The sequence below is a fragment of the Diorhabda carinulata genome, chromosome 9, assembly GCF_026250575.1.
Source record: "Diorhabda carinulata isolate Delta chromosome 9, icDioCari1.1, whole genome shotgun sequence".
NCBI lineage: Eukaryota > Metazoa > Arthropoda > Insecta > Coleoptera > Chrysomelidae > Diorhabda > Diorhabda carinulata.
Genome location: NC_079468.1, coordinates 15,120,664 through 15,148,242, shown reverse-complemented (window position 1 = coordinate 15,148,242; position 27,579 = coordinate 15,120,664). Strand labels below are relative to the sequence as shown.

Sequence of the window (27,579 nt, the reverse complement as noted above, 5' to 3'; positions counted from 1 at the left end):
CACCTTTTTCTGGTTATATAAACCTAAGTAAAACTAGACGACATTTCGCCTGTTTGAAACTCTTTCATACTTTGTTATGCAGTTGCTATTTCTCAATACTTTGATCAAGTAAATGAATTATGTAGTGTTTTATATAAAAAAAATATATTTCCAATTAATAGTATTCAATATCATCATTTGATCAATAAAAAATATTTAAATAGCAGCTTATTTGTCAAGGCTTCTACCTTCCAGAGGAGAAACTTTTGGAAGGGTATAAAATCACATCTAGTATGTGTAGCTTGCTTGTGGTAGAAGAATTTATGTCACAAGAGATGTGAGTTGTTAGGAAGGGTCAATTCCAACTAAAAGAATCAGTGACATTTAATTGAGAATTAAATCTAATTTGCTTTGAGAGATTTAACTATAACTGCTGTTAATTAGTTAAGGTTGATACCGCGATTTGTGAATATTAATACATAGTAGGATTAATAAATGGCTAAACTAAACTAAAGAGAACGAATAAAGGATATAATATATAATCACTTACCTACATGAAAGTTTTTTATGCACAAAATAGCGGACAAGCTATTTTATTCTAAAGCAGGGTCCACACTATGCCACGGTAGGCCGTGCAGGTTGACCCTAGTGGGCTAAGTCGGGCGGGTACGTTCGGGCCGGCACGACGTCAACACCGAAAACGAAGCCGACCGAGTTATTTCTACCTACATTATAGTTTAATTGTAACTAAAGCCGCTCGGGGTCGCTCGGCACGTCCCCACTCTATATTTTTGTTCGGCTCGCCTTGGCTTCTTTTGATGTGGACCCTGCTTAAGAGTTACTAAATTATCACAATAACTTAATCTTGATGCGTTGTTAAACATTCATGTATCAATACAAACACAGTATAGGTGATTACTGTTATAAAAATCTATTAATCACACTTTTTGATAATACATCTTATTTGATTATGATAGCAAGACTTGCCAAACTGTTTCTAATGTTACTAATCTTACTACTTTCTTTATCCGAATGTTCGTTAAATGTGATGTTATTTCGGCTAAAAGAACTCATTTCTTTTGCACTTTATACATCCTCCGATTTACTATTTTTTGCATCAACGTAGACTGTATTCTCATAAATATTTATTAACTATGCTTGCTTGTCTATGTTATTTCTAAAGTTTCTATCTTCAATTCAAAGATCTACATTGCATTTTAGGTTATATAATGAAGTTTTCAATAAGTAATGAGAGAGTATGTCTACCGCTTACTTTGAAGAGGCCAAGTGCTACCACTATCAAAATAATCTAAGATAAAAAATCATTGAAATCACAAAATATTTATTATTCACCTAGGTTTTGTTAGCCCCTACCAATATAATACGCGTATGCCAACTTAAAATCCGTCCGTTAGGTCATTTTTGTTTTCATACAAAAGAACATTGTTGCTGATTGAAAAATAAAAATGTTGGTAAGACAGATATTCATTTTATCTCTGATACCAAACAGCCAGAGTGTGGCAAATCTCTAACCACAAATCAACCGCTTTCGAATTATATCACTCATATAGGTACCTACTCGTGTTTTTCTTAAACACGATTCACCGTGAATCTTATGTTGATAACTGCCTCAATCGAATTTTTGTTTCCAATAGAAAGAACAATTCTGGAAATCATAAAATACACTTGGTCTGAACCGACAAAATGAAGTTCTGTAGTTGAATGACAAATGATGTTGAAAATTTGCGTGACTGTAGACTATTGATTATTAATAATACCTCAAGTTCGTTTTTAAAATGATCAATTCCTGTCAAGAAAAAGTATGTATTATTTATATTGTCATAATGGATATGAAAAAAAAGTATATAATACAAATTTCTTTCCACATAATTGATACAGAAGTAAAAATTTACTATTAAGAAGTAAAATAACTTTATAGAATTTACCAGTACAGTATTCATGAATTGAAAAAAGGTTTTCTGGGAAAATATGATTTTTAAATAGATTATCTGATTCGATAACATTTTGATTCTTCTTCTCTTTTTATTTGTTCGGCCGCCGTTATACCTCCAGGCAAAAATATTTGTTTCCTAACTCATAATATCTTTAGAAATTGTTGATTCTATAAAATTTGGTTACTTAATTTTTTTATTTACTGAAGCACTATAGTGGTAGACATACAAAATGACAAATAATTTCCGAGTATTTTTCAAGCCCACATTCGTCACAATTTTTTTCCGCAGCTGTTTAGAAATGCTTTCTGATGTTTGTTTGAGAGTCATTTTTTGGGGGATACCTGCTTGTCCGTTTACTGTGCTTAAAGGCATTTGTAGTACACAAAAAGTGAAGCGAGAGTTTACTAAAACTCAATGAGTTTGATATTTTTATAAATTGTCAGTGTCAATATCATATTTTGATAAAGACTTAAAGAAAAGTCGACGTTAAATTACATAGACTTTCACATTCGAAAGTGTCAGTATGTTTATCAGTTACAAAATTCACATGTCGAAAAATAGATAAATTTGAGATCTCATAGTTATACGTCTCATTAGAAATTCGCTGATGTACTCATCTTTAGTATTCTGTATATGTTAATAAGGTCATCTCGAAATATCAGTTTCCGCACTGTTCAAAATTAATTAAAAACTATCAACATAATGAATCAATTTGATAAAACTTTTTTAAAAAAAGAAATTCTATTAAATATTCGAAAGAGGCGTGTTAGTTCCTCATAATTTTTGAAAAATTTTTATAGAACCGTTGTTAAACATTTACTCAAAGCAATAGAACTGGACTAATTTACTTATTGAAAGATTAATTAATGTGGAGCTTTCCGTATATAAAATAGTATAAGATGAATTTGCCTTAAACAAGATATTCATAGTTTGTATTACAAATATAACAAACCTCAATAATCCAGCTCCCTTTGATTCAATCTTTTTTCTCAAATATATATACTGTTGAGTGCCAACTACCAAGAGTTAGTGATGTTGAAGTTAAGTTTTAGTATTTTACTCTTAAGATTTCAACTAGGAATAATAATTTATCGAGTACTGAAAAAACATGTATTAGAAACCGAAACAGAGCTAATTTTTTTTAATTTTATAAGTAATTATCTGCAAGATAATGTTAATTGTGTTTTAGAAAAAAAATCTTGGCAAATGTATTGAATTAGTCTACTTAATTGTAACGACTGGATTATTATACATCTATGAAATATACCCATAATAGATAACTAATTGTTTTCATTCCTTCTCAGTAGAACTATGACAGATACATAGATGAGACAGACAAAATTTTGCTAGTTACGGTGGAGCTCCTACAGCTACATTACTACCAGTTTCCATAACTCGAGAAATAAGTGCAGATTAGATCTATCTTGGTCTGGAAACAAATTCCGTTACGGGCCAACACTATTCTCGATGCACTTTTTATGTTCCGGTACGTCTGGATTTTGCGATGACCATAAATAAATCGCAAGGCCAGTCGTTGGAAGTTTGCAGAATCAACTTTGAGTTTCCCTGTTTCGCGCATGTTCGTGCATCGGAAAACCGTGATCTTTGTTTAATTTCCCACCACAAAACAAAACGAAAATATATTTTATCATAAAGCTTTAAATTGATTAACAGACTGTATCAAATCTGGGTGTGTCTGTCAATATCAAATTGAAACCTTATAAATAGCCAGTATTTGAGGAAAATTCTGTTTTGTAAGTAAGCAACATCATGTGTAATTAATCGAAAATAATAATAAAACATCATTCCTACCGATCATTTTTTTATTTGTTTTAATAGAAAAAGGATTCTTTTTGTTTGTTTTAAATTTATTTTATACAAAATTTTAGGTTTTATATTTATGGATTGAGGCAGTATGAAGTCTGCCTGGTCAGCTAGTTTATTAATATAATATTAAGAAGTGTTATTGTTGAAATTCTTAACAAAGTTAGATAAATTATACAAAACATTATCGAAAGGAAAGAAAAATATTAAGTATACATGGTTTGGATCACGAAAGTAATTTAGACACAGCATGTTATTCGAGAGAATATTTACTGGCAACCACGAGTAATTAAAGTAATGACAATAGTAGTATAAATACTCACTAAGACTTACTAAGATCAGAGTTCGTACAAAAAAACTCGCAAAATCCGCTGTCTCGTATTCATCGTCTTTCAAAATAGTATTCTTTATTAAATTTTATACATATAGTCTTAGATCTTTCGATATAATTATTTATAGATAATAGATTCCAAAAGAATTGGTATTGATATTAAAATTGTGACAAGACTACTTAAAAATTGATTGTACCTATAAGTAACGTACTTTTTGAATTGTTCATGGTGTTTAATCTGAACTTTCTCGCAAGTTCTCATCTTGACTCTAGGACATCTTATAGCAAATGAGAAAAATGACATGTTTTTCCCGAGCGCAAATCTAGCGAGAGAGAATTATGTCATTTTCTCATGTTTTGTACACTGTACTTTTATGGATGCATTGTTTTTATGTGTTCAAAATGAGGTTTGCAATTTAGATACATAATATATATATCACAATAACTCATTTGTAGATTTTGCTTAAAAATGTAATTAAGTAATATTCAACAATTTATGAAATTAATTCATTGGCCGAGGTCGAAGGTGATGGAGAAACATTATTGAACTTTCAACCCTCATGACGTTTTAGTATTAAAAGATTTGATCCTGCATTAAATAAAATAGTCGAAGATGAACTTTGGCCTGTATATAATTCCGGGAACATTGGAAAAATTTACCGTTTTGGTAATTAAAAAAAATTGTACATGGTCGTAGCTTTTCATATATTTTGAAAATTTGATTTGAGAACTCTCCTGTGACTGTGAAATATACTTACGTGCATAGAAATCGGCCTACTGTAAAGTTTTGACTTTAACTATAAATATTTTTTTAATTATTTAGGAGATCAAAAAAATTTGCTGGTTGTAAGACAATTTAATATGCTCTATTGTGGGTATTAATTTATGAAAACTTATTTCGACTTGATATCAATGCATTAGGCAAATTGAGCTTTTTTATTATTAACATGAATATATCATCTCTCATATGATTCGACATAGATCTCATCAAGTTATTATTTCTTGTGGAATAGCTACTCTTCTTCTGCAAAAATAAGCAATAATAAGGGATCGATTTTGGGGTAGAAAGTCTAGCGCGAATTCTTCTTTTTAGATCATCCCATAAATGTTTTATCGGATTTAGGTATGGATTGTATGCTGACCACCCCATAACCTAAAAACCGAATTCTGCAATGTAATCTTGCATGATTCTGACGTTGTGCGGCCTTGCGTTGTCATGCATAAAGGTAAATTCGTCTCCAATGTAGTCGGTGTTAGATATCACATGAATTACTAATATCTTCTCTATCTTCTATATCTATCAGCCGTTAAACATCTTCTTCCGTGAACACGGTCGCCCCTACGAATGAACACAGGGTTGGTTCGTGCTTCTATAGAAATTGCACCCCAGATCATGCAGTAACCACCTTCATAAGCACTCCGTTCTTCAAAGCAGTAATCTGCAAATTTACCCTCTTCCTCTTTGGTACACTTTCCTTTCTCGGTCGTTACCATAAAGGCATATTCTGGTCTCATTTGAGAACAGAACAGATCCTCATTGTCACAACGTCCAATTCGGATTATCCTGTGTACACGCAGTCGTGCTTGCCGATGATCTGTAGTAAGTTTTGGATCAATCGCTGCTATTTTGCTCTTGAACGGCATCAAGGTAACTATCTTTTAATATTGTTGACACAATAAAGAGGTCATCACGAGCAGTTGTAAGTCGCTTTCTGCCTGTTCCAGGTCGCCTATAAAAGCATCCAGTCTCCTCATAACGTTGGCACACTCTTCGAACCGCTCCGCGGGTCATAGTAATAGCTCGTTGACCATTTTTTATTAAGGCTTTTCGTGGTGTAGTATGCTTTAAATTTACACACTTGAACACTATTGAGATTATAAAAAGATTTTAATATTTGACAAATTTTTTATTTTCGTTACAATCACAATCAAACACGTTTCATTTTTTCACCGGTTGCTACGCATATAAACGATAAGCCTTGCTAACGAATTTATAGTCGCATTAAAGCATATCAAAATATCTTTCAAACAGCATATTTCGTTTTTTGATCTGATGGATAATTTAGAAAAAAATATAGTTATAGTCAAAAGTTTACGGTGGGCCGATTTCTATGTACGCGAGTTTATTTTGGAACTACGCCTTTAGTATCGGGTCATTTTATTCTAAAGTCCAAATTTAAATTTTCCATGTTATCAATTTTTAATTACGAAGTTAATCACAATGACATGCCCTGTAAGGTAAATAGAAGCAGCTTGAAATTAACAACAAAATTGCAACATACATCTACAAGCAAATACTTTACGTAAGGTGCGACTTATGGATGTAGTTGAATTTGAATACAATTCTAAACATACCTGACAGGTATTTGCAGCTGCGAGAATCTTCTGCTAATTTTTTTACATATTACGAATAATATAAATCAAAACATAATGTAAACGGAAGACGTGTGAAACAATATTTTGTATGAAAAACATTTTACAATTATCAAAAATGGGGTATTTTTGCGTCTGCGCCACCCCAGGTGGAAGTACGTTCTCATACTTAACTATTATTAAATTAATTATACAAAAAATTTCAATTTTGTGGTGAGTACCTTAGTCAAGGTAGCGACTATAAGTATCAAATCGCTTGAGTTCCTACTTAGTAAGTGTCAACCGTTCAAAAAAGGTTAAAATGGTTTCTCCACAGCTATAATAATAGTTCATCAAAAACTGTTTTATACAGAACATTAATTCCTTTGCTATTTTTCTTCAGAAGTAAACGGAAAGAAAAATTCAAGAAGTAGAATAACACTTTTTAAAATAAATTCGTTCATTGTTAAGGATGCAAGATGTCGACGAAGATACACAGGATCCAAATCGATAAAATATCTACTAAAATGTTTAAAATGTTTGAAAAATACATAAAATACTTTTTATTGAACTTTGGAATAAAGTTAATATATTGCTGGTGTGTAAACAACGTTGAAAATTTAAAGCTTATAATTCTTCTTTGTGTCACATATAGAAAAGCCCTATCATGCTAACTCGTAAGAGAAAGTACGGAGGTTTTCTTCCAAAAAGGTTGAAGATATTTCAGTTGACAGTAAGTGTTTGTACTAAAACGCAAATCTCAAGATTATATTTATTGGAATACTGCGTGTAAAAAATTGCGTTTTGAACTCCACGATGGTATGGGAATGAGTTTGTGAATAGTGGTAGGAATTAACTGTGAACTGTAAACACGTAGATGTCAAATACTTTTTTGCATCACAACGATTTTATAGAAATCTAGCTTCATATTTTTCTATATGAAATAGTTCTAAAATATTTATATAATACTTAACCATACTACAGAATCTTGGATAAATGCATCATAATAGAAAAAGTTACAGAGGAGAGACCATAATAACCTCTAATATAGCCCTAGTATGGAGGGAGAGCTTGGGAATATTATATTTTTTGCGGCTGTGATGCATCATAGCCAGGTTTGAAATTTTTTTTACAAATACGTGAATATTTTGAGAGGGTGGAAATCAGGTCCAATGAATACTTGAAACGATTGTTTTTCTTTTTCCCATGAAAATAGAACTGCGACATACTCTTACAATTGCACTTTAATTTTATTAGAAAATAATTTGTATTGAAATACTATTATCACGTAAGTAATAACAAACTTTTACAGCTTCCACAATTTATTACGGTTTTAAAAAAACATTGCCTTCTAATAACGCATGAAAACGTAAATGAGTGAGGCAAGATGTAAAATTTTTATGATAATCTCTAGAGATTTGCATCGATTCACCGAAATCTATGTCCAATATAATGTTTTTTAAAATAAAAGTATATAAAATAGAATCAAGAACATTTAGATGCATTAAAATAGAACTTATATATTATACATTATATTGATGTATGCAAAATCTACGGTCCTAGTAGGAAAAAATTAGATTTTCTTGACAAAAAAATATAAGCAGTTTTTTTATTTGTACCATTCAAAAATATCAATTTTTCTATTTGTAGCCTTCGCAAAATTTAGGAAAAATTAAATTTTTCCAGATCAACTCAGTCGTTAATACGTTCGTACTTTCTGCTCACGTGCGAACTAATCCAATTGGTGCATTCAAATATCTATTCCATATTAATTTTAACGATTGCAAAAGGAAATAATTATGAACAATCTTAAGCATAATATATAGTTGTCGACTGTAGCGTGATTGATACTTTTATATACTCATATATAGTTTGAGGAAATGTGGGAAAAAAGGTTAACAGAGTAATTGAAAACTGTTTGAAAACAATTAAACACATCAATGTAACATCGGCTGACGTTTAAATTTGACGCGTTATACTTAGGCTAGAGCAAATCTTCCTTGACAGTGGTGGCTGGATGGAATTTGATATGGAACGAACATCTAGAGATTTGTTTGTAGGTAAAATACTAAAATACAAATTGAACAACATAATATATAATAATACAGATTTAATGCTTAGTAAATTATTTTAATACAAAGTAGAACCAATAAAACAAATTGTTTTTTTACAAATCACCACAAAAGTAACGCAAAATTTTCGAAGATAATCAGAATCGTCGAAGTTGTCGTGTGGAATGAACCAACGGAAATATTTGAATTTGCCTGATTGAGGCTACAAATCGAGGTGCAACAACCATAATTCCAGATACTGCTACTTGTGCTGCCAAATGGAAAACTGAAAACCAAATCAGTCATGTCAGTACTGGTGATGGTGCAAGCCTTCTTGAGGAAAAAGTCTTGTCTGATCACTTGAATTAATATTAATTTTGTTTTCAATTGCTTTCTCTCCACTTCTGAATCATCCACTTTCTTTAACTCTAATTCATGTAATATATCTTTTTTGTAAATGAAGTTTACTCGAATAAATAAATAAATAAATAAACCCTTATGGATGCCCATTGATACCACATTATATTAATAAATTAAATCTGCTGGTTGATGGCCGTAATGTATCTCTTGAATCGATCTTGAATCTCTGACAGTTCGAACATCTCTGATCCCGCTTCTTTCTGCTCTTACAGTTTTGTATTTGCACAAATTGTAACTCATAAAGCATAGAGTTCAGTGACATAAAACAAACTGAAAATTATAAATGGCAATTATAAAGTGAAAAATATTATCTACTATATATAGGTACATGAATTTCAAATTGATTAGCTCCTCAAACGTTTCACGAAAACATCCATCAACCTGAAATAAACAAAAATTTTAAACAAAGTGTCTGAGCTTTAATGCACCAGTAACAATTTTTTTAATAAAAATGAAAATACTTATCTTAATTTGTTGGTTAGGTTTTTTGCTCATCCCCACGTCTCCTTCAGTTTCAAAGTCTTCACATTTGCGCTGGAACTTTTAAGTATCTACTTCATTGAATAGAATTATTTTTACGAAAACATTCAGTTTTTATTAAGAAATTACCACAAGGCTTTCGTTTCTCTCTCCCTCTCTCCCTGAATGACACAAACGAGCTGATAGAGAAAACTGAAATTTTCCGGTTTCGACAGGGGTACGAATGAAAAATTTGTAGCTTTCGAATGGCAAAAATTAATTAGAAGCCATTCGCTTGTGGTGCACACAAATGGCGATAACAATATTTGAGGAACTGAATATCATATAAGTCATTGATTTACATCGGAAAAACTACTGATCTATTTTTTTATGGTTTGAGCCAACTTTGTCCAAATGTAAAATACAAAACTGAAAGCAGAACCAATCGGAAAGCACAACGCACCCCAACAATATATTTTAGGAATGAAACATTTTTACAGGTAAATAGTATTTCAAATGAAATAGGGAGGAAAGATCATCCAAAATTTATAGAATTTGAATAACTTCTCATATTTCAATATCCATAATTACAAAATACAATTGGTAAATTCCAAAATCATAAAATAGATGAAAGCAATGGTATGGAAATCGATTTTATAAGTACCTATAATTATTTTCTTCGTATTATGAGCTTAATATTTCATTTCCTTTGGTTAGTTTGTTTTTAATGGATGTCAGGTAGTATTTATATATTTGTTTTATATCGAATATTATCCTGCATTTGTGATGAACGTTATTCCTGTTTTGATGTGACTAGCAATGTCACAAAGTTATCAAGAAACAATCTTCATTGAAAAAAAAATAGATATCTTATAAACTCGAGTTGAATGAAACGTAATATTGAAGTAAGACATCCATTGTAGTTTACTACCATTCTTCAGTTTCCATTATATATAAAATAATTACTTTTGCTGTTTGGTGATTATAGTAAAATATTTATGTTGCCTTTAAATGAATTTTGCATAACAAAAGCGCAGTTATTTGAATAAACTCGTTTTGAATACGTGTCAGCTGCTTTGGATGATCTAGAAAATAATGTTTACACAAATTCTTTCATAAGCTCCATAATGATTTCGAATAAAATATCCTACAGTTTTTATTTTCATTTGAGAAAAAAAATATTCATAAAATTCTTGTAATTTTTGTCCTTTGTCAAGCGATTATTGATAATTAGTAGCGACTTAGGCAATAAGGCAGTTTTCAAAATTGATTGATATATTTCAATACGGAATAAACGAATCTAAGGGTTGAAAAGCTTATAATTAGTGGGGTTTTACTCAATAACTTTTTTTTTGCAGACTTCAATGGAAACTGATCGATGCATCGGTTCTCCCGTCCCAGACCGTCCTTCAAGTACCCAAAGCAGCCGATCCTCCACACCATTTGCAATTCCTTTCCCTACAATTCCCACTTCTCTTCTTGAAGTTGGTCTAATGCACAGTGCTTTGTTGGGAGAAGAAATGTTTCGTTGTTCCTCATGTATGGCCGCTTTTCCTTCGTTATGGTTACTAGAACAACACACGGCATTACAGCATATAGGAGCAATTAGTTCCTTGGAGAAGCCATTTGTTTGCGAACAATGTGGACAAAGTTACAGGTAAATCTATTACATTTAAAAATATGTAACCCATAAGCTGACGAAGTTATTGTTGCTAAAAAATTAAAATTTTGGTTATAAAAATATTTTTAAGTAGTCACAAATAACATTATATTCACGTTTTTCGAAGTGAAAAAATGCGATACGCGCTAAGATCAGAAAATGATGTTACATAGGTACACTGGGTCGTATTTTTATTTTATTTACTAGAAGAAATCCAGACTCAAATTTTCACACACTCAAAGAGGATGATAGCCTTATTTCCATGTATAATCAACTGGAAGTTATACCAGGTCTGCTAAGGTTTGACAAAGAGAAAAATATATATGTAATAGTACGTAGGTTACTACTTAAATTTTAAGATATGGTAACACTGATGTGAATATGTCAAATCTGACATTGCCATCATTAAGTTTGATATTTTTATTGTCATACGAGTGATTTTTGACTTGTTTACAGATAATTGGAACATTCAAATGGAATTTAATCGCGAACATTTTCGTGCAATGATTGTCTATGACTTTCGACGTGGATTAAACCAACAACAATGTGCCGAATAACTCACTACGACTTCTAGTGCTGAAGCACTATCTCAAAACACTGTTTTCGATGGTTTTCCGAATTCAATCGTGGTCGCACTTCGCTACAGGATGAATTTCGTGAAGATCGTCCAAAAACGGCTGTTGTGCCAGATAACATTGATGCTGTGCGTAAACTGATATTGCAAGATCCTCATGGACATACCGTGAAATTTAGGCATACTTGGGCATTAGCTTCACTCGTATTTGTTCAATATAGCATAAACATTTGACTGTAAAAAAAAGTGTTCGCGTCGGATACCGCATATTTTGACAAACGACGAATCATGGATCTATGGCTATGAATCCGAAACTAAACAATAACCGACTTTAAGGGTCTTTCAATTTGAACTAAATCCAAACAAATCCAACTATACGCACAAAGCACTTCGAAGCAAATGATCGCCAGTTTTTCCGAAATAACTAGATATGTGCCACTGTTAGATTAGAGCAATTATGAATGATACACCAACATTTATTTGACGGAGGTATTCGAAAAAATCAGAGAAACCATTTGCAAAAGACGAATCATTCTCCACCACGACAATGCGAGCTCTCACACATCAGTTAAACAAATTTTCATTTCTGGACACTCAAAACATCAATTTGGTGTGTCATTCAACGTACAGTCCTTATTTGGCTCTCAAGGATTTCTTCTTATTACCGCAGATCACAAATACATTGTGAGGTTAACGTTTTTCTACACCCGAAGAAGCGGTTGATGCGACTAAATCATGTTTCGGAGGTACCTCAATCAGAATGGAAAAAATGTTTCGAAAATTGGTTCTAACGCATTCAAAAGTAATTGATCTTAATGGAGAATATTTTGAAAAACAATAAAGCTATATACAATTATAAATATTTGCTTTTGCTTATCACAAAACTTCGTACATTATACAATTAGTGCAGTATGAAGTTATATAGGTAACAAATAATTCGCTGCCTCTTGTTTCTTTTATAATATCTAGTGGAATTAACTGCATTTATTTGTTGCTATTTCATTGATTTCAAAAGTATTTTGATATATAAAAGTGTGTCGTTATGGAAATCACCCGTTGCATTATGCAAATTGTGAATTTGAATTCGTTGAGAAGTATATCGTTATGAAACCTATTGTCAAATGAATATCATGTTGAAATTAGATGTCGATATCTTATAAAAGTAATATACTTGTAGACAAAATTATAATACCAACAACAAACTGTCATCAAACAAAAATTCTCTAAACCAGTTTTTTTTTAATCTGTCCACCTACTCGTGGAAGTACAGATTTGCTGATTTGTTAACAGACGTATCGCATTCTAGCACTAACCACTTGATTCCTGAGTTTGTTTTTTAAACTTTATTACTTACCATGTCCAAAGAATAAAAGTCGAGCGGATCAAAGTCGGTGACCATTGGAGTCCACAACTTGAAAGAGTTGTGGTGTCTCTACATATTCAACGGATATGAAATTTTGGTTTCGATCAACGACAAACATGAAATGCTCATGCATTTCTTCGAACCATGAAATTGTACGATCTGTGTTCAATGATTCGTTAAATAATAAGGAACTAATTATAGAATCGTCTAAAATCCCATATCAGACGTGCACTTTTTGAGAATAGGCTATACATGAACTATGTATTCTTGATGATTTTGAACATTATAACAAATTCTTATAACAATGCCAGTTCGGATGAAAAGTATGAGGTTAAAAATGTTAAAAGATCTAACAATGGAAATTTACCTATCCTGTCAAGTTCATCTGTTCTACTTTGGGAATCACTAACATAGACAAACAAGTTTTTTCATTATTGAGAATGATTTATCTTAGCAGTATTCAGAAAAAAAAATTTACTATCACTTCTTCAAATTTGTGGACGCTTACACTCCTATTCAAATCGCTAGGTTTCCGTTGTGAATTACCCATAATTGAAAATAACATGTAGAGAGCTCATAGGATGTCGAATCTCAAACTCAGACTCCCAATTTAACTTCAAAAGTCCTATCTATATTTTTTAATATTGATACAAAATACTTACATATTTAAAATCTTTGTGGTTGGTTGAATGTGTAACCTTAACATCATTTCCTCATCAAGTTTAACAAAATGAGACATAAACTTCTTTTAATATTGAGTGTTACTAATAATTGATAATAGGTACCAATCTTAACATTTATACAATTAATAGAAAATTCAGTATGTTGGATGAATCTGACGCTTTCTATCTGGTTCGATGATGATGAAAAAGCTATAATGCGGGTTACCGTGTTTTAACTTATGTTGTAAGAAAATGGTGTAAATTTAAGAGATTTTCCAATTTTCAAGTAAATTGTAATACCTTCTTGGTGATTTTTGCATAACTACAAACTGTTAATGTTCACCTACAAAGGCCGATGTGACTGGAGTCGTCACTATGCAACTGGAAATTAATTTTGTTACATATATCGTATATAACAGTTACGTCAGGGATAGGTAAACTAGTACCCGTGAAGATTTTTTCAATATTTTAAAGTGTGTGATAGGAAACATCTATAGGAGATAATGAATATGAGAAAAAACAATTTCAAAATCACATACAATTGATTATGGTATATGGATTAAGTTTAACATATACATGCTATCATTAAAGCATTTAAAATCTAGATACCGATGCTCATTTGGAACTTTGCTTGAAAGCTACACTTCACCTACAACTAGGGTAATATAAAGATAACTGGTGATATTAAGATTTACATTAAAGTGGTATGTATACCCATTGTCATAAGTTCAATTAGTAATTTGAAGCAAAAAAGGGCCCCTTCTTCATAAGTCAGTCATTAAATCTGCCCTTTGCCTACCTCTCAGTTAAGTGATAAATATCTGTAACACAATTTAACAGATTTGGGTATTGATACACTGCGAACTTCATTTTGCAAAATAAATCAAGTGAGGAACTTGTGTTCATTGATAGACAATCGGAGGTAACTATCATTTTTGTCGATCTGTGGAAAGCCGATTTCTATCACAAGGAGTTGATATTGATCACTTTGGGAATCTATTAGCTTACTTATTGGCTTTTTGATTCTGAGGTAGCTTACTCAGCTAGTTAAAAAATTTCACAATTTGGCCAAAATATTACTTTTTAATTCACAGTTAATATTGATTCAAAAGAAAAACTACAAGTACAGTCTTACTGAACAAACTGATTACGCTACCTCTACAATAACACTCACAACTACACTGTCTGACGCAAGTTTCTATAACCAAGTTATCGTCTTCAGAGAACGAAGGTGAACTAAAACCAATTAACTTGGTTTACCCATTTATACTTATAATATTTCCACCAATGAAACCATTCCGCGAAAACTGATTCCAGCGGGAAAACAAATTGATAAAATTGGTTAGGTACCACAGCAAATTTTCCCTGGTTTCATTTTAATTCTGGAAAAAGGATTTTTTAACCTATGACGGTTAATTAACCAATTCTCTTAACAGAACTATTGAATACCACCACATCCTCAATAAAAGTCTTATTCTTATTGTTTATTTCGAAGTTAAGTGGAAAATAAATTGAATGATGTACCAGGTCATCTTATGTTGGATGCAATGGAAGGAATCAGCCGGGATGTACCTGTACATAGCGGTATTTTTCTTAAATACAAACAAGTTACTAAAGTATCTGAAAATAGTGATTTTCTGTTATTCTCCATTTCATCAGTAAACTTTATGGATGAATTGAATTCTAAAATTAAATCTTCTACATTTCTCGTTTTCGTATGAAATGTAGCGAATATATTATCAAAATACCTGTGCCATACCCCGAGATAATATTGAACATTACACCACAAGGACCGAAAGTTAAATCTTTGGCCCTGCGCCTCGGGTATCATGACGAGCAGGACCGAGATTTTAACTTTCATCCCTGCTACTTGGGACGAAAGAACGTACTTTCGACCAAGATATGAAAAAAAAACTGTTCTTTGATATGAATTCAACACTACATATTTTCAGCGACGAAGATTTTTTGTTAGATTTGAAATTATTATCAAATAGACTTTTGATAGTTTGAAGATGGTTATAAAAAATGAAATATACTGTAAAAGAAACAAAAATAGCTAAAACCTATAATTAACAGCAGTAGTTCGTAAAACATTTTGAATTTTAAAATGAATTGAGAGTTAATTGTGTATAAAAAATTTACTTCAAAAGTAAAACTAATTAAGTATTTTTTCAATTTCGTTATAGCGTTAATCATCATTTTTATTGAGACGAAAAATAAGCAAGTATAGTTTTTAATATATTACCGTTTTAGTCCGGGAAAGTGAGGCCAAAATATTAATCTAACATCTATTTTTACTCATAAAGAATACTATGTCCCTAATCGAAAACATATCGACCCACGGTCATCCTAAACTAAAATGAATTATAAATTCCACAGCATCTTGCAAGTACAACTTAGCGCACTTGTGTCTTTTACGCCGATAGCTTTTTCATTTTTTCACGCAAAAACAAAATTATACGAAATAACATGCCCCATAACATTATATAAAGAGCTTTCGAAACATTTTTGACCGCGGTCCGATACCAAACCTTTAGAATAATTGTTTATTTATCATCATCATTATCATTTCATGCAAAAATTGCAGAATAATTATATAACCAAAACGTTAGTAATTGAAGACAATCTATTATCATTTAAAATTTGAAGTAAATATGTTCATGTTGTTTTACATATTTGAACTTAGTGCAAATGACGATATTGTTCCTCATCGCATAGTAATTTCAAATTAGGAATTTATTATGTTAATTTTGATCTCAAATTATGTTCCACATCCAATCTTTTTCAGTACTTACTCACTTAGAATACTTTCAATATCGAGAACGCAGTTTCTCACGTATACATGATTACAAAAGCCATTAAACATTGTATTGCTTATTCGCTTACGCTTGGATATTTTTTTTGACAGTGCAACCAAAAATTTAGTGGTACAGTTCCAAACACTTTCTTTCAATCGTAAAATTATCAACTTCTTGTTCACTGAGCTCACTAAGCAGTTCTTTCTTTTAAATATCAACAGAGAAAAGATCTTCATTCCACTTATCATTTGTAGGATTATGTGGAAACTATTATTTAAAACGATTTATTAGCTCCGAAATATGTTTTTGAATTAAAACTGATAGTGTTTTAAGATGTAAATCATCTTCATCATAATTTGAATCGGTTCCAATAAATTAGTTTCACAAGCTTTAAAATCTCTTTTTGAAATGCGTTATTTTCATGCAATAGTTTTTTAGTAATTGCAGAGAATGTTTTCGATATTTTGGAAATATTAACGATCAATGAAAAGATATTTTTATTAATCACAAATGAAGAACCTGCAAGATGTAAACTAACTGCGAAAAACATGATAAAGGCAGCAGATATGAAAACATTGAGAACTATTAAAGGAGTAAGCCTAAGAGATCGAACAAAAAACAGAGCCATGAGAGAACATCTGAAAATTCAGGATATAGTACGATTCAAGAGATCGAAACGGCGATGGGATGATGGAAGATCGATGAGTTAAATGGGCAAAGAATGGAAAACCAACTTCAAGGAGATCTCCCGGCCGATCTCCTGAGAAATGGCACGAAAGCTGGACAAATCTCAAGAAGCTGCATAGTAGAAGAAGTAAGACTAAGACTTAAGAAAAGAGAAAGACGAAATATAAAGCTGCTGTTAGTAATAGGTCATAATAATTATTGGCGGAAAAAATAGGTTACAAAAATTCATACATAACCTTGTTTTAACACACGTAAGTTTACGGCGGACATACCAGAGAAACCACTGAATGAGGAATCGAAATTAGTCAATACGAGCATACGAATTTAAACTTAAAAAAGTATCGAATAATACCAAATTTAGATCAAAATGTGTGTTTTTACAATTTTTGCCACGATCCAGTTGATTATTTTTGCGACCCGGTGATGAGTCTTGCACGACACTTTGGAGAGTAAGCGTCAAAGACTGGATTCTCGAGTCCGCTAAGCTGCGTTACAAACTCCAATGGAATGTATTAGAGATCTTAGAAAAATGACAGGATCGATATATTTTCAGTAATATTCCTTATTGGGATAAGTTAATGATGGTTTCTTAACTTCCCCGGACTATTTCTGTTACCGTATTGAAGTTACTTATTAACCTTAAGCTAGTCAATAAATATATAATTTAAATTCTCATGTCATACACTCAACATATGGTATTCGTGAAGATTGTTAATAGTGTTAGTTACATGTTTTTCTTTGAGTACTAGTCAATCCAAATAACATGTGAACAATAGAAATCAAGCTTCAATCACGGAGTAAGTTAAAATATTCAGTCAGACTATGTTTATAAAAAGTAAACATTGAGTTAACTGCATTGAGTGTAGTCATCTTCCTTTCTCAATCACCAGTTTTCACTGGTATCGCTATTGTATTGTGTGTCGTCATTTTCTATTCGATGTCCAATTTTATGGTCTACTTATACTTCCGAAGCTATAGTAAATCAAGAGCTACCTTGGACCGTATTGGATTTATGCCTATATAAGTTTAGTTTTAATGTTTGAGACCGATTTGGCAAATTTGGCTTGTAGAAAAATATTCGATGTCATAAAAAATCAGAACGACCCTAACCAGAAAGTGGAATACCGCAAAAAGTATTCAATAAAATCAAACGTGTCGTTCTATGATGAGATCAAGGGTATAAAACGTAAATTTGTTAACTGAAAGTGTTATCTGTGAAAATGAGGAAATGAAAAAGCAATGACTAATGGTTAAATGTATTTGTCATGTAATGCTCAAAGAGCGGATGTCTGAGGAAATCTTTTGCAAATGGTAGCGAAAAAAGCAAGAGACAAAAAAGATGGAGAAATAATGAACGTGCTCATTAAATGTGAAAGTAGTTAATAGAACAAAGACACCTCGACAACCAAAAACTGAACTTCTCAAATTCTCCGTGAAAGCCAGTTTAACGATTTCCCATTATAAAATAATCAGGGAAACAACTGATGTAATCATGATAGAGAATGTATTTAAAAAATAAGAAAATATTAAATATAAAGGGTGGTCTAAACATAACGAACGGGTGATTGTGAATAAAATAAATGGTTTTGAGATTGAGTTTAGTTTTTTCCTTACGATAGGTGGCATAACTCGTTTAGGCCCAATTGACGTTCAATGCCTGTGATGTGCCTAAGTATCTTCTCCTTTATTTCTTGAGTTTTTACTCTTGAATTACTAAGTTTTCTTTTAATTCTTCCAACGGTGTCAAATCACATGGTAATGGTTGCCAATTAATTAAAATAATACGGCTTCTTTTCCTCGGTAAACTGTGTAACAAGAGGCATCATCCTGTTCAAACTATGTATCGTACGGCTCAACACCCTCAATTTCTAACCATGAAAAGTCTGTTATCATCTCACGATAGTGAACACCGTTCAAGCACACCTCTTTGCCGGCCTTATCTTCAAATTCATAATGATGGACTCTCATTTTCATGATAAATATGGTATTGAGGAGCTGTAGGACATTAAGAAAGTATAACCCGGCTCAGTTAGATCATCCATCAGCTGATTGCAGATCCTAGCCCATAACGAGATTCAGATGACAATTTCCAAACACCAATTTTTAGTAGAAATTTCAAATTTATAACATGATCTACATTAATTTTCAATTTTTATCACTTTTTTGTGCGTTATTAACTTCTATGAAATTGATTTCGTTGTATAATAAATTCTAAATGATTAATGTTTGTCATTTAGCAGTTATCATTGATTTATCCTTTCTCATGGATTTTGCACTAAATTTTATAACCAATAAGCTATTTTTATTCTGAAAAGTATAAAAACCGCAAACCTCAATGCCGCTACTCATGAGAATTAATAGTGAAGAGACATTTGAACGCAATACATGATTTTTCAAGTTAAAAAACTATAGACAAATAAAACCACCCGTTAGTTGACCGCATTTACTCACCGGTATATCAGGGTAGAAAGGATCTATCTTATTATGACTACGACCTGATTCACTTGATCGGTTTTCGAACAACAATGTAATGGTCTTGTTTATTTTTGGTTTAGTTTGGTGATTATGTAGCCCTGATATAGAATTTGTTTCCTCTGGAGGGCTGAAATTTAGATACTTACCAGCGGATTTTTCCGTCTGGGTGCAAGTGCAATATTGTGGAGTGATTTTGATAATGTGATAATAGCTCATTTTTACGTTGATTTGGTCAGCGTTTTTTAACAAATAGTTGGAGCAGGAAGAGAAGCAAATACTGCAGTTGCATTATTTACTGTCGACTGCTATTTGACTTGACAAACAAATTCAACAGTTTACCGAGGAGGTTACGATACATTCTAAATTAACAGAGTATTCGAAAAAAATATAGGATTCTTAAAAAATAAGCAAAATATTGCTTAAAACTATTTATGTGCAAAAATAATCGTTTCTTATTCTCTTCAATAATGTTTTCTGTTATTTCATCTTCTATCAATGCTTTCGACAATATTTTTCACAGTTTACAAACTATTTATATTTAATTAATATTTATAGAACAGATTATATAAATGTACGTACTAGTATAACGTTCCACGAGATTCCATTTTCCCTAAACACCTGTTGGCAACTGTGCGAGTGTGACGCATTTTCTGTGTAACATTCACGAGTGCCACATTGGCCACGTTCGGCGCAGTACTGCTCTGTTCTGCTTTACCTATCAATTCACGCGGTACCAATATTCAACAAGAGTTACAGAAACCATGCACGTGTTGACTGCGTCTCAACTTGCGCCCGGCCTAAAAGTTTGAAAGGAGCTTACAGCTCTTTAAACTTTAATATCGGTCTTTTCAAATCAACCATTCCATTAATCCATTCAATTTTCTCCTGACAAATTACTTAGGAGATGTATGAAATATCTGTTTACATATTTAAAACTATCATTTTTCCAATTTTAGATACAGATCGGCTTATGTGAAACACCGAGAACAAAACCATCGTGCTAGACTTCCAGCCGATAAACTTTTCTCCTGTGATGTATGTGGAATGCAGTTCAGATATCTGAAATCTTTTAAAAAACATAGACTCAATCATGCTTTAGAAAAATTGCACGGTAAAAGTGCGGAAGTTCCCAAAGAAGCTAAAGCTTCTGAAGAAGACAATGACGATGAAAAAAGTGTTCAAGAAAATAGTAATGATCAAGTATCTAGTTCCAATGAAACCATTAATGTCGAAGAAGAAAGCAGTCCTATTGTTGTGAAAAAAGAAGCTTCCGAGGAAATTACAGGTAGGTAATATAATATGAATGAAATATGAGTTATTATTATGAAAACATAGAATACAAGCGTTGTCTAAGAAGTTTCTGACTTTTTCTCATAATCATTTTTATTCTTCAACATAGTCTATACACTTTTTCCAGCGATGCTGTCTTTATCCTCACAATAGGCATTTACGTATGCGAAAACGTCCGCGACTGATGGAAATTACTCTCCTGCAAGTGAAACTTTAAAATTAGAAAACAGAAAAAAGTCGCTGGTGGTCAGATCTGGTGAATACGATCGGTGGTAAACAAATTCGAGGTACAAGTCATAAATTTTAGCCATGGTGATTACTGAACTGTGAGAAGATGCGTTGTGCTGATGGAAAAGAATTTTCTTTTTATTTAAATGCAGTCTCTTTGTTGTAATTTCTTATTTTACCTTATCAAACAACGGTAGTGGTGAATCGACTCAAAAAACCCGATTCATTTTGCTTAAACCGCATAAATAAGGCCTGGGAAATGTTAATTCGAATACGACAATATTTCAGGCAGCATACGCCAAATACGTTCTTTTGATATGTCGAAAGCCTCTTCTAAGTCTCTAACTTTGATCCGAGGGTCGTCCAGTACCATTTATTCGATTATATCGTATAACTATTATAAGACAAAATCTATTGTAATATGATAACCAAATCTACAATCAATAACTTTTGCAACTAATGGATGATAATGGATTCAAATAAATATTATACATAAAGAACTGCTCTATCTTACTAAACTACGATTGGTACAAATTAAATCAATTTGGATGTGTACCTGCTACTGCTACAAACTAACTTTTGAAAAAATTTTATCGATTCTTAATTCGGAGATATAATAATAATGTGTCTATATAGAGAAGCCGTAATAGATTATGTTGTAAAGTATAAGTTGATCCCAATCAATTGGAACTGGACCGAATTAACTAAAATAGATATATCTACTGAAACTTTTCTTGAAAACCGAAGAGTGTAGAGCATTACAAAAAAAACGAACCTATCAACCAAGACATACCTCCGAACTTATGGCACCTAGCCCTGCGAGACCGTTTTGCTTCAAATTGCCTAGCAACGATTTGGAGAGGAAGATGGAACTGCTATATGCCGAATTTTCCATAGGGGGAAATAAATCCTTGGTTTGTGAAATGATCGAAGCCTAGTGGTCAATCTCTGAAAATAGATCATATTTTGAAGTTTGTTTAATCTGATGAAACTATGTGTCTTTATTATTCATTTTTTATCGATACAGACCTCGGCATAAGAGAGAAAAATGTAGTCTCAAAATTAATTTATTAAAAGGTGTTTTGAAAAAGGGATACAGTAAGTCTTCAAATTAATGCCTATCATGATCAAAGCATCTACCGCAACGTTTCTCAAGGGAGAGGCAAGTCCGTCGAAGCATGTTAAGCTGTCCACGTAAGTTTCAATTTCTTTTTCAATTGCACTTTGGAGGTCGGAAATTGTGAGTGGTCCTTTCGCAAAAACGCGGTACTTGAGAAGGCCCCACTGGAAGAAATCACTCAACGACTCCTCGTGTACCTATCCATTCTCCAAGATGAACATTAAGATACTATCGCACACATAACACGTAGTGCGGAGAAGCTCCCTCCTGCATGAAATGACGAATGTTCGCGAGTGTTGGATCGTTGTCCATTTGCTCACGTAAATCTTCCAACATTTCTAGATAATTTTGGCCCGTCACGTAACTTTCAAAAGAGTACGAACCCACGAGATCTCCGAGATACCTGCTTACATACATACACACACACACACACACACACACACACACACACACACACACACACACACACACACACACACACACACACACACACACACACACACACACACACACACACACACACACACACACACACACACACACACACACACACACACACACACACACACACACACACACACACACACACACACACACACACACACACACACACACACACACACACACACACACACACACACACACACACACACACACACACACACACACACACACACACACACACACACACACACACACACACACACACACACACACACACACACACACACACACACACACACACACACACACACACACACACACACACACACACACACACACACACACACACACACACACACACACACACACACACACACACACACACACACACACACACACACACACACACACACACACACACACACACACACACACACACACACACACACACACACACACACACACACACACACACACACACACACACACACACACACACACACACACACACACACACACACACACACACACACACACACACACACACACACACACACACACACACACACACACACACACACACACACACACACACACACACACACACACACACACACACACACACACACACACACACACACACACACACACACACACACACACACACACACACACACACACACACACACACACACACACACACACACACACACACACACACACACACACACACACACACACACACACACACACACACACACACACACACACACACACACACACACACACACACACACACACACACACACACACACACACACACACACACACACACACACACACACACACACACACACACACACACACACACACACACACACACACACACACACACACACACACACACACACACACACACACACACACACACACACACACACACACACACACACACACACACACACACACACACACACACACACACACACACACACACACACACACACACACACACACACACACACACACACACACACACACACACACACACACACACACACACACACACACACACACACACACACACACACACACACACACACACACACACACACACACACACACACACACACACACACACACACACACACACACACACACACACACACACACACACACACACACACACACACACACACACACACACACACACACACACACACACACACACACACACACACACACACACACACACACACACACACACACACACACACACACACACACACACACACACACACACACACACACACACACACACACACACACACACACACACACACACACACACACACACACACACACACACACACACACACACACACACACACACACACACACACACACACACACACACACACACACACACACACACACACACACACACACACACACACACACACACACACACACACACACACACACACACACACACACACACACACACACACACACACACACACACACACACACACACACACACACACACACACACACACACACACACACACACACACACACACACACACACACACACACACACACACACACACACACACACACACACACACACACACACACACACACACACACACACACACACACACACACACACACACACACACACACACACACACACACACACACACACACACACACACACACACACACACACACACACACACACACACACACACACACACACACACACACACACACACACACACACACACACACACACACACACACACACACACACACACACACACACACACACACACACACACACACACACACACACACACACACACACACACACACACACACACACACACATACCAGGCATGTTTAATTCTTCTTCAATGAAGATGTGAGGATTCTGGTTGTACACGCAGTTATACCGATTGAGTTCACCGTTCAGCTTGAAGGTTGCTTCATCCGATCACAAAATGGGATGCTGGAACTGCGGATCATCCTGACTGCATCCGATGTACCTCTCGCAAAATTCATCATAGTTTTGTAAATTCCTTTCGTACGAAGATACGACGTAACAAAAAAAAACTCTTTCTACAAGCGTGAACATTCTGAAAACGCGTCTTCTTAATGAGCTAGCAACAAGTTATCATGACACAGACACAACTGTCTGAAGTCTGATGTACGAACATGCTTCGTTTTAATCATTTTCGACAGCATTTCCTGACTTATGCCGATCTCTTGAGTGTGAATTTATTGAACGAAACAGAGAAATCATCCGTGAATAAATCTGAATTATATGAAAAAGTGTCAATATATATATCGACAAGCCATATTCCTCACATCATGACATTTTATGTGGGTAGTTCAGGTCATACATTTTTCTTAAAGTGCCCTATCCATTTACTGAATGTTGACATAAGTTCTGACATACTCGAGGTTTATCAAATCTCTTACTTTCGTTAACCACATCACTTCTTTTTATTTTGATCTCATTACTATCATAGGTTTGAGAAATTGGTATCTGGAATCCATGTATGACCTGGCAAGCTGCTTTTCTTTCTATTCGCCATATTTTCTTTCTCATTCCCTTCGGTTTGATACCTCCGCATTCATTTTACTTTCCATATTTGGTTCATAACGTTGGTCATTGTTGTCAATAAGTTTCCACTTAATACAACAGAAATGAGCATTTCACAAAGCTCACCAATTACAGTACGATCTTTCACAGCAATGGATCAACCTATCATCATTATAAAATTCTCTGTTCTTAAAACAAAGTATTTGATATCAATTATAATAAAGTTTAAAAAAAGAAACGGATGATACTAAATACGATTTTTTTTTTAATTTGGAAGCTTTTGAGATCTACGTTTACAAAATTATTTTTTTAGTAGAATTAGATACAGTCGAAGATTGTATGCCAAAATTCAGACATACGGATGATTTCGTTTTTTCCAACAAGTTATTGGAAATGTTTCATCTGTCGTAGAATCACATAAACTTGATACATGGAATATAAGACAATAGCATGAAACCAAACTAAAAGTTTCCTTGATATAAAATATAACTTCTGCCTTATTGCCAGTAGAAATGAATCAACCACATTTCTAATTGATTGATATTTGGACCCGTGTGTAAAACATGATAGTAGTGGTTATCAGTCAGAATGTCATTCCACTAGACCATAGGGACAACCATGAACCATTGTTACCATGACTTAGAGTCAATGGTACAATTGAATTATGTCAAAGCACGTAATAGCCGAAGTCGGTAAAATTGATTTGTTTGTTCGAAATTGTAGAAAGAATAGACTCCAACATTTTCCATGGGATAATATTAACTCTAAGCATTTTCACGATAATGTACTTCTTCGTTACAAAAATTAACTAATAAATATTTTGCAGGTGAAGGAACTTCCTCAGATGCAGAAAAAAACGAAGCCGAACAGGACGACACTATAGATTCCATAGCATTTTCTTGTCAAGGTACCTCAGGATACCCCACTGACCTATTACGTACCTCTGAATCATCTATAATCAACTTTTTGCGTGCAGAGTCTATCGAAAAACAACGCGAGCGTAGATTCGCTTGCCCTTTTTGTGGAAAATGTGTCCGAAGCAAAGAAAACCTCAAATTACACGTACGCAAACACACCGGAGAACGACCATTCGTTTGTTTATTTTGTGGTAGGGCATTTGGCGGGAAAAGCGACCTTACTCGTCATCTTAGAATACATACGGGGGAACGGCCGTACCACTGTGATATGTGTGGAAAATGCTTTGCTAGAGCTGATTACCTATCAAAGCATCTTACCACTCACATTAATACTCCTCGTTAAATGAATATAACTGCAGATGAATAGTCATGGTTCTTTATTTTATTTCAGAACTTACATTAATCAAATTTTAGCCAAAAAGTATTTTTGGAAATATTGGAAACCTTAATATTATGCACAAGTCATCAACTCTATCGCGGGTCCAAGAAGATTACAGATTTTTTTCAAATAAGCAAACGAAATGATCATGATGTGTAATTTCATTATTGGAAAGCCGAATATTGATTTTTTTACATAAATAGAGAGCATTCTGTTACGGAATATGATGAGCTGCCTTATTAATATTAGACTCAAATTTCAGATTCAAAAATGCGAATACAGCTGTCATGTATTTTTTAATATTAATTGATATGGCATAACTTGAATGTTTGGCAATCAGTCAGTAAATATTTTGATGAAAAAAAAAAGTTATCTACTATATGACCCCTCCTTTCTCCGCTACAACTTCACAAATCTTACAATAGGCCATCTTGTTAATTTTAATTTTTGTGGGGTCAAATTCATAGTGATCTGACAATTCAAAGATTAGAAAATATCATTATTAATACATCGTCTATCTCGATGGATGCATTCTTGAGAATGATCTCTAAAATTTTCCTTTCGATCTCATGATAAATTTCACCTCCAGTTCTTTTGAGTTTTGCTCTCCAGGTAGCCCCACAAGAAAAAAATCATATGTAGTGGAGTTGTAAGAACGGGCAGTCTAACGGACAGGTGCGTTCTGAGATATTATCCGATTTGGGCCGAAGTGATTGATGATTACACGAACCATGTGAATTGTAGCTCCATCATGTTGCAATAAGGTTTCATCATTTAGACCATGTCCGCGACGAAGAGGAAAGAAGATTGCACCTAACATATCCGTGTCGACCCTCATTAACAGTAATAGCTTGCTCCATTTCAGTCTAAAAAAATGGTCAATCAAAATTTCTACACAATTATAGAATTCATTAAGCTCAGTCTTAGTTTTAGTAACCCTTTCTTTTTGCAAAAAATAATTCTTAATGAGTAGAGGAAATTCAGTATTATCCCAAAT

The 27,579-nt window shown here is 33.7% G+C and overlaps 1 protein-coding gene across 2 annotated transcripts in view; it reads left to right on the top strand.

Moving 5' to 3' along the window:
* Positions 1–26,950, top strand: part of LOC130897797 (zinc finger protein 408-like) — a 115,373-nt gene extending 88,423 nt beyond the window's left edge. For both annotated transcript variants that reach the window (XM_057806701.1, XM_057806702.1), the window contains 3 exons: positions 10,730–11,028; positions 20,547–20,875; positions 26,113–26,950. In XM_057806701.1, coding sequence (XP_057662684.1) covers positions 10,730–11,028; positions 20,547–20,875; positions 26,113–26,546 — 1,062 coding nt within the window. In that variant the 3' untranslated portion in view covers positions 26,547–26,950. The remainder of the gene's footprint in view (positions 1–10,729; positions 11,029–20,546; positions 20,876–26,112) is intronic.
* The last annotated feature ends 629 nt before the right edge of the window (positions 26,951–27,579 follow it).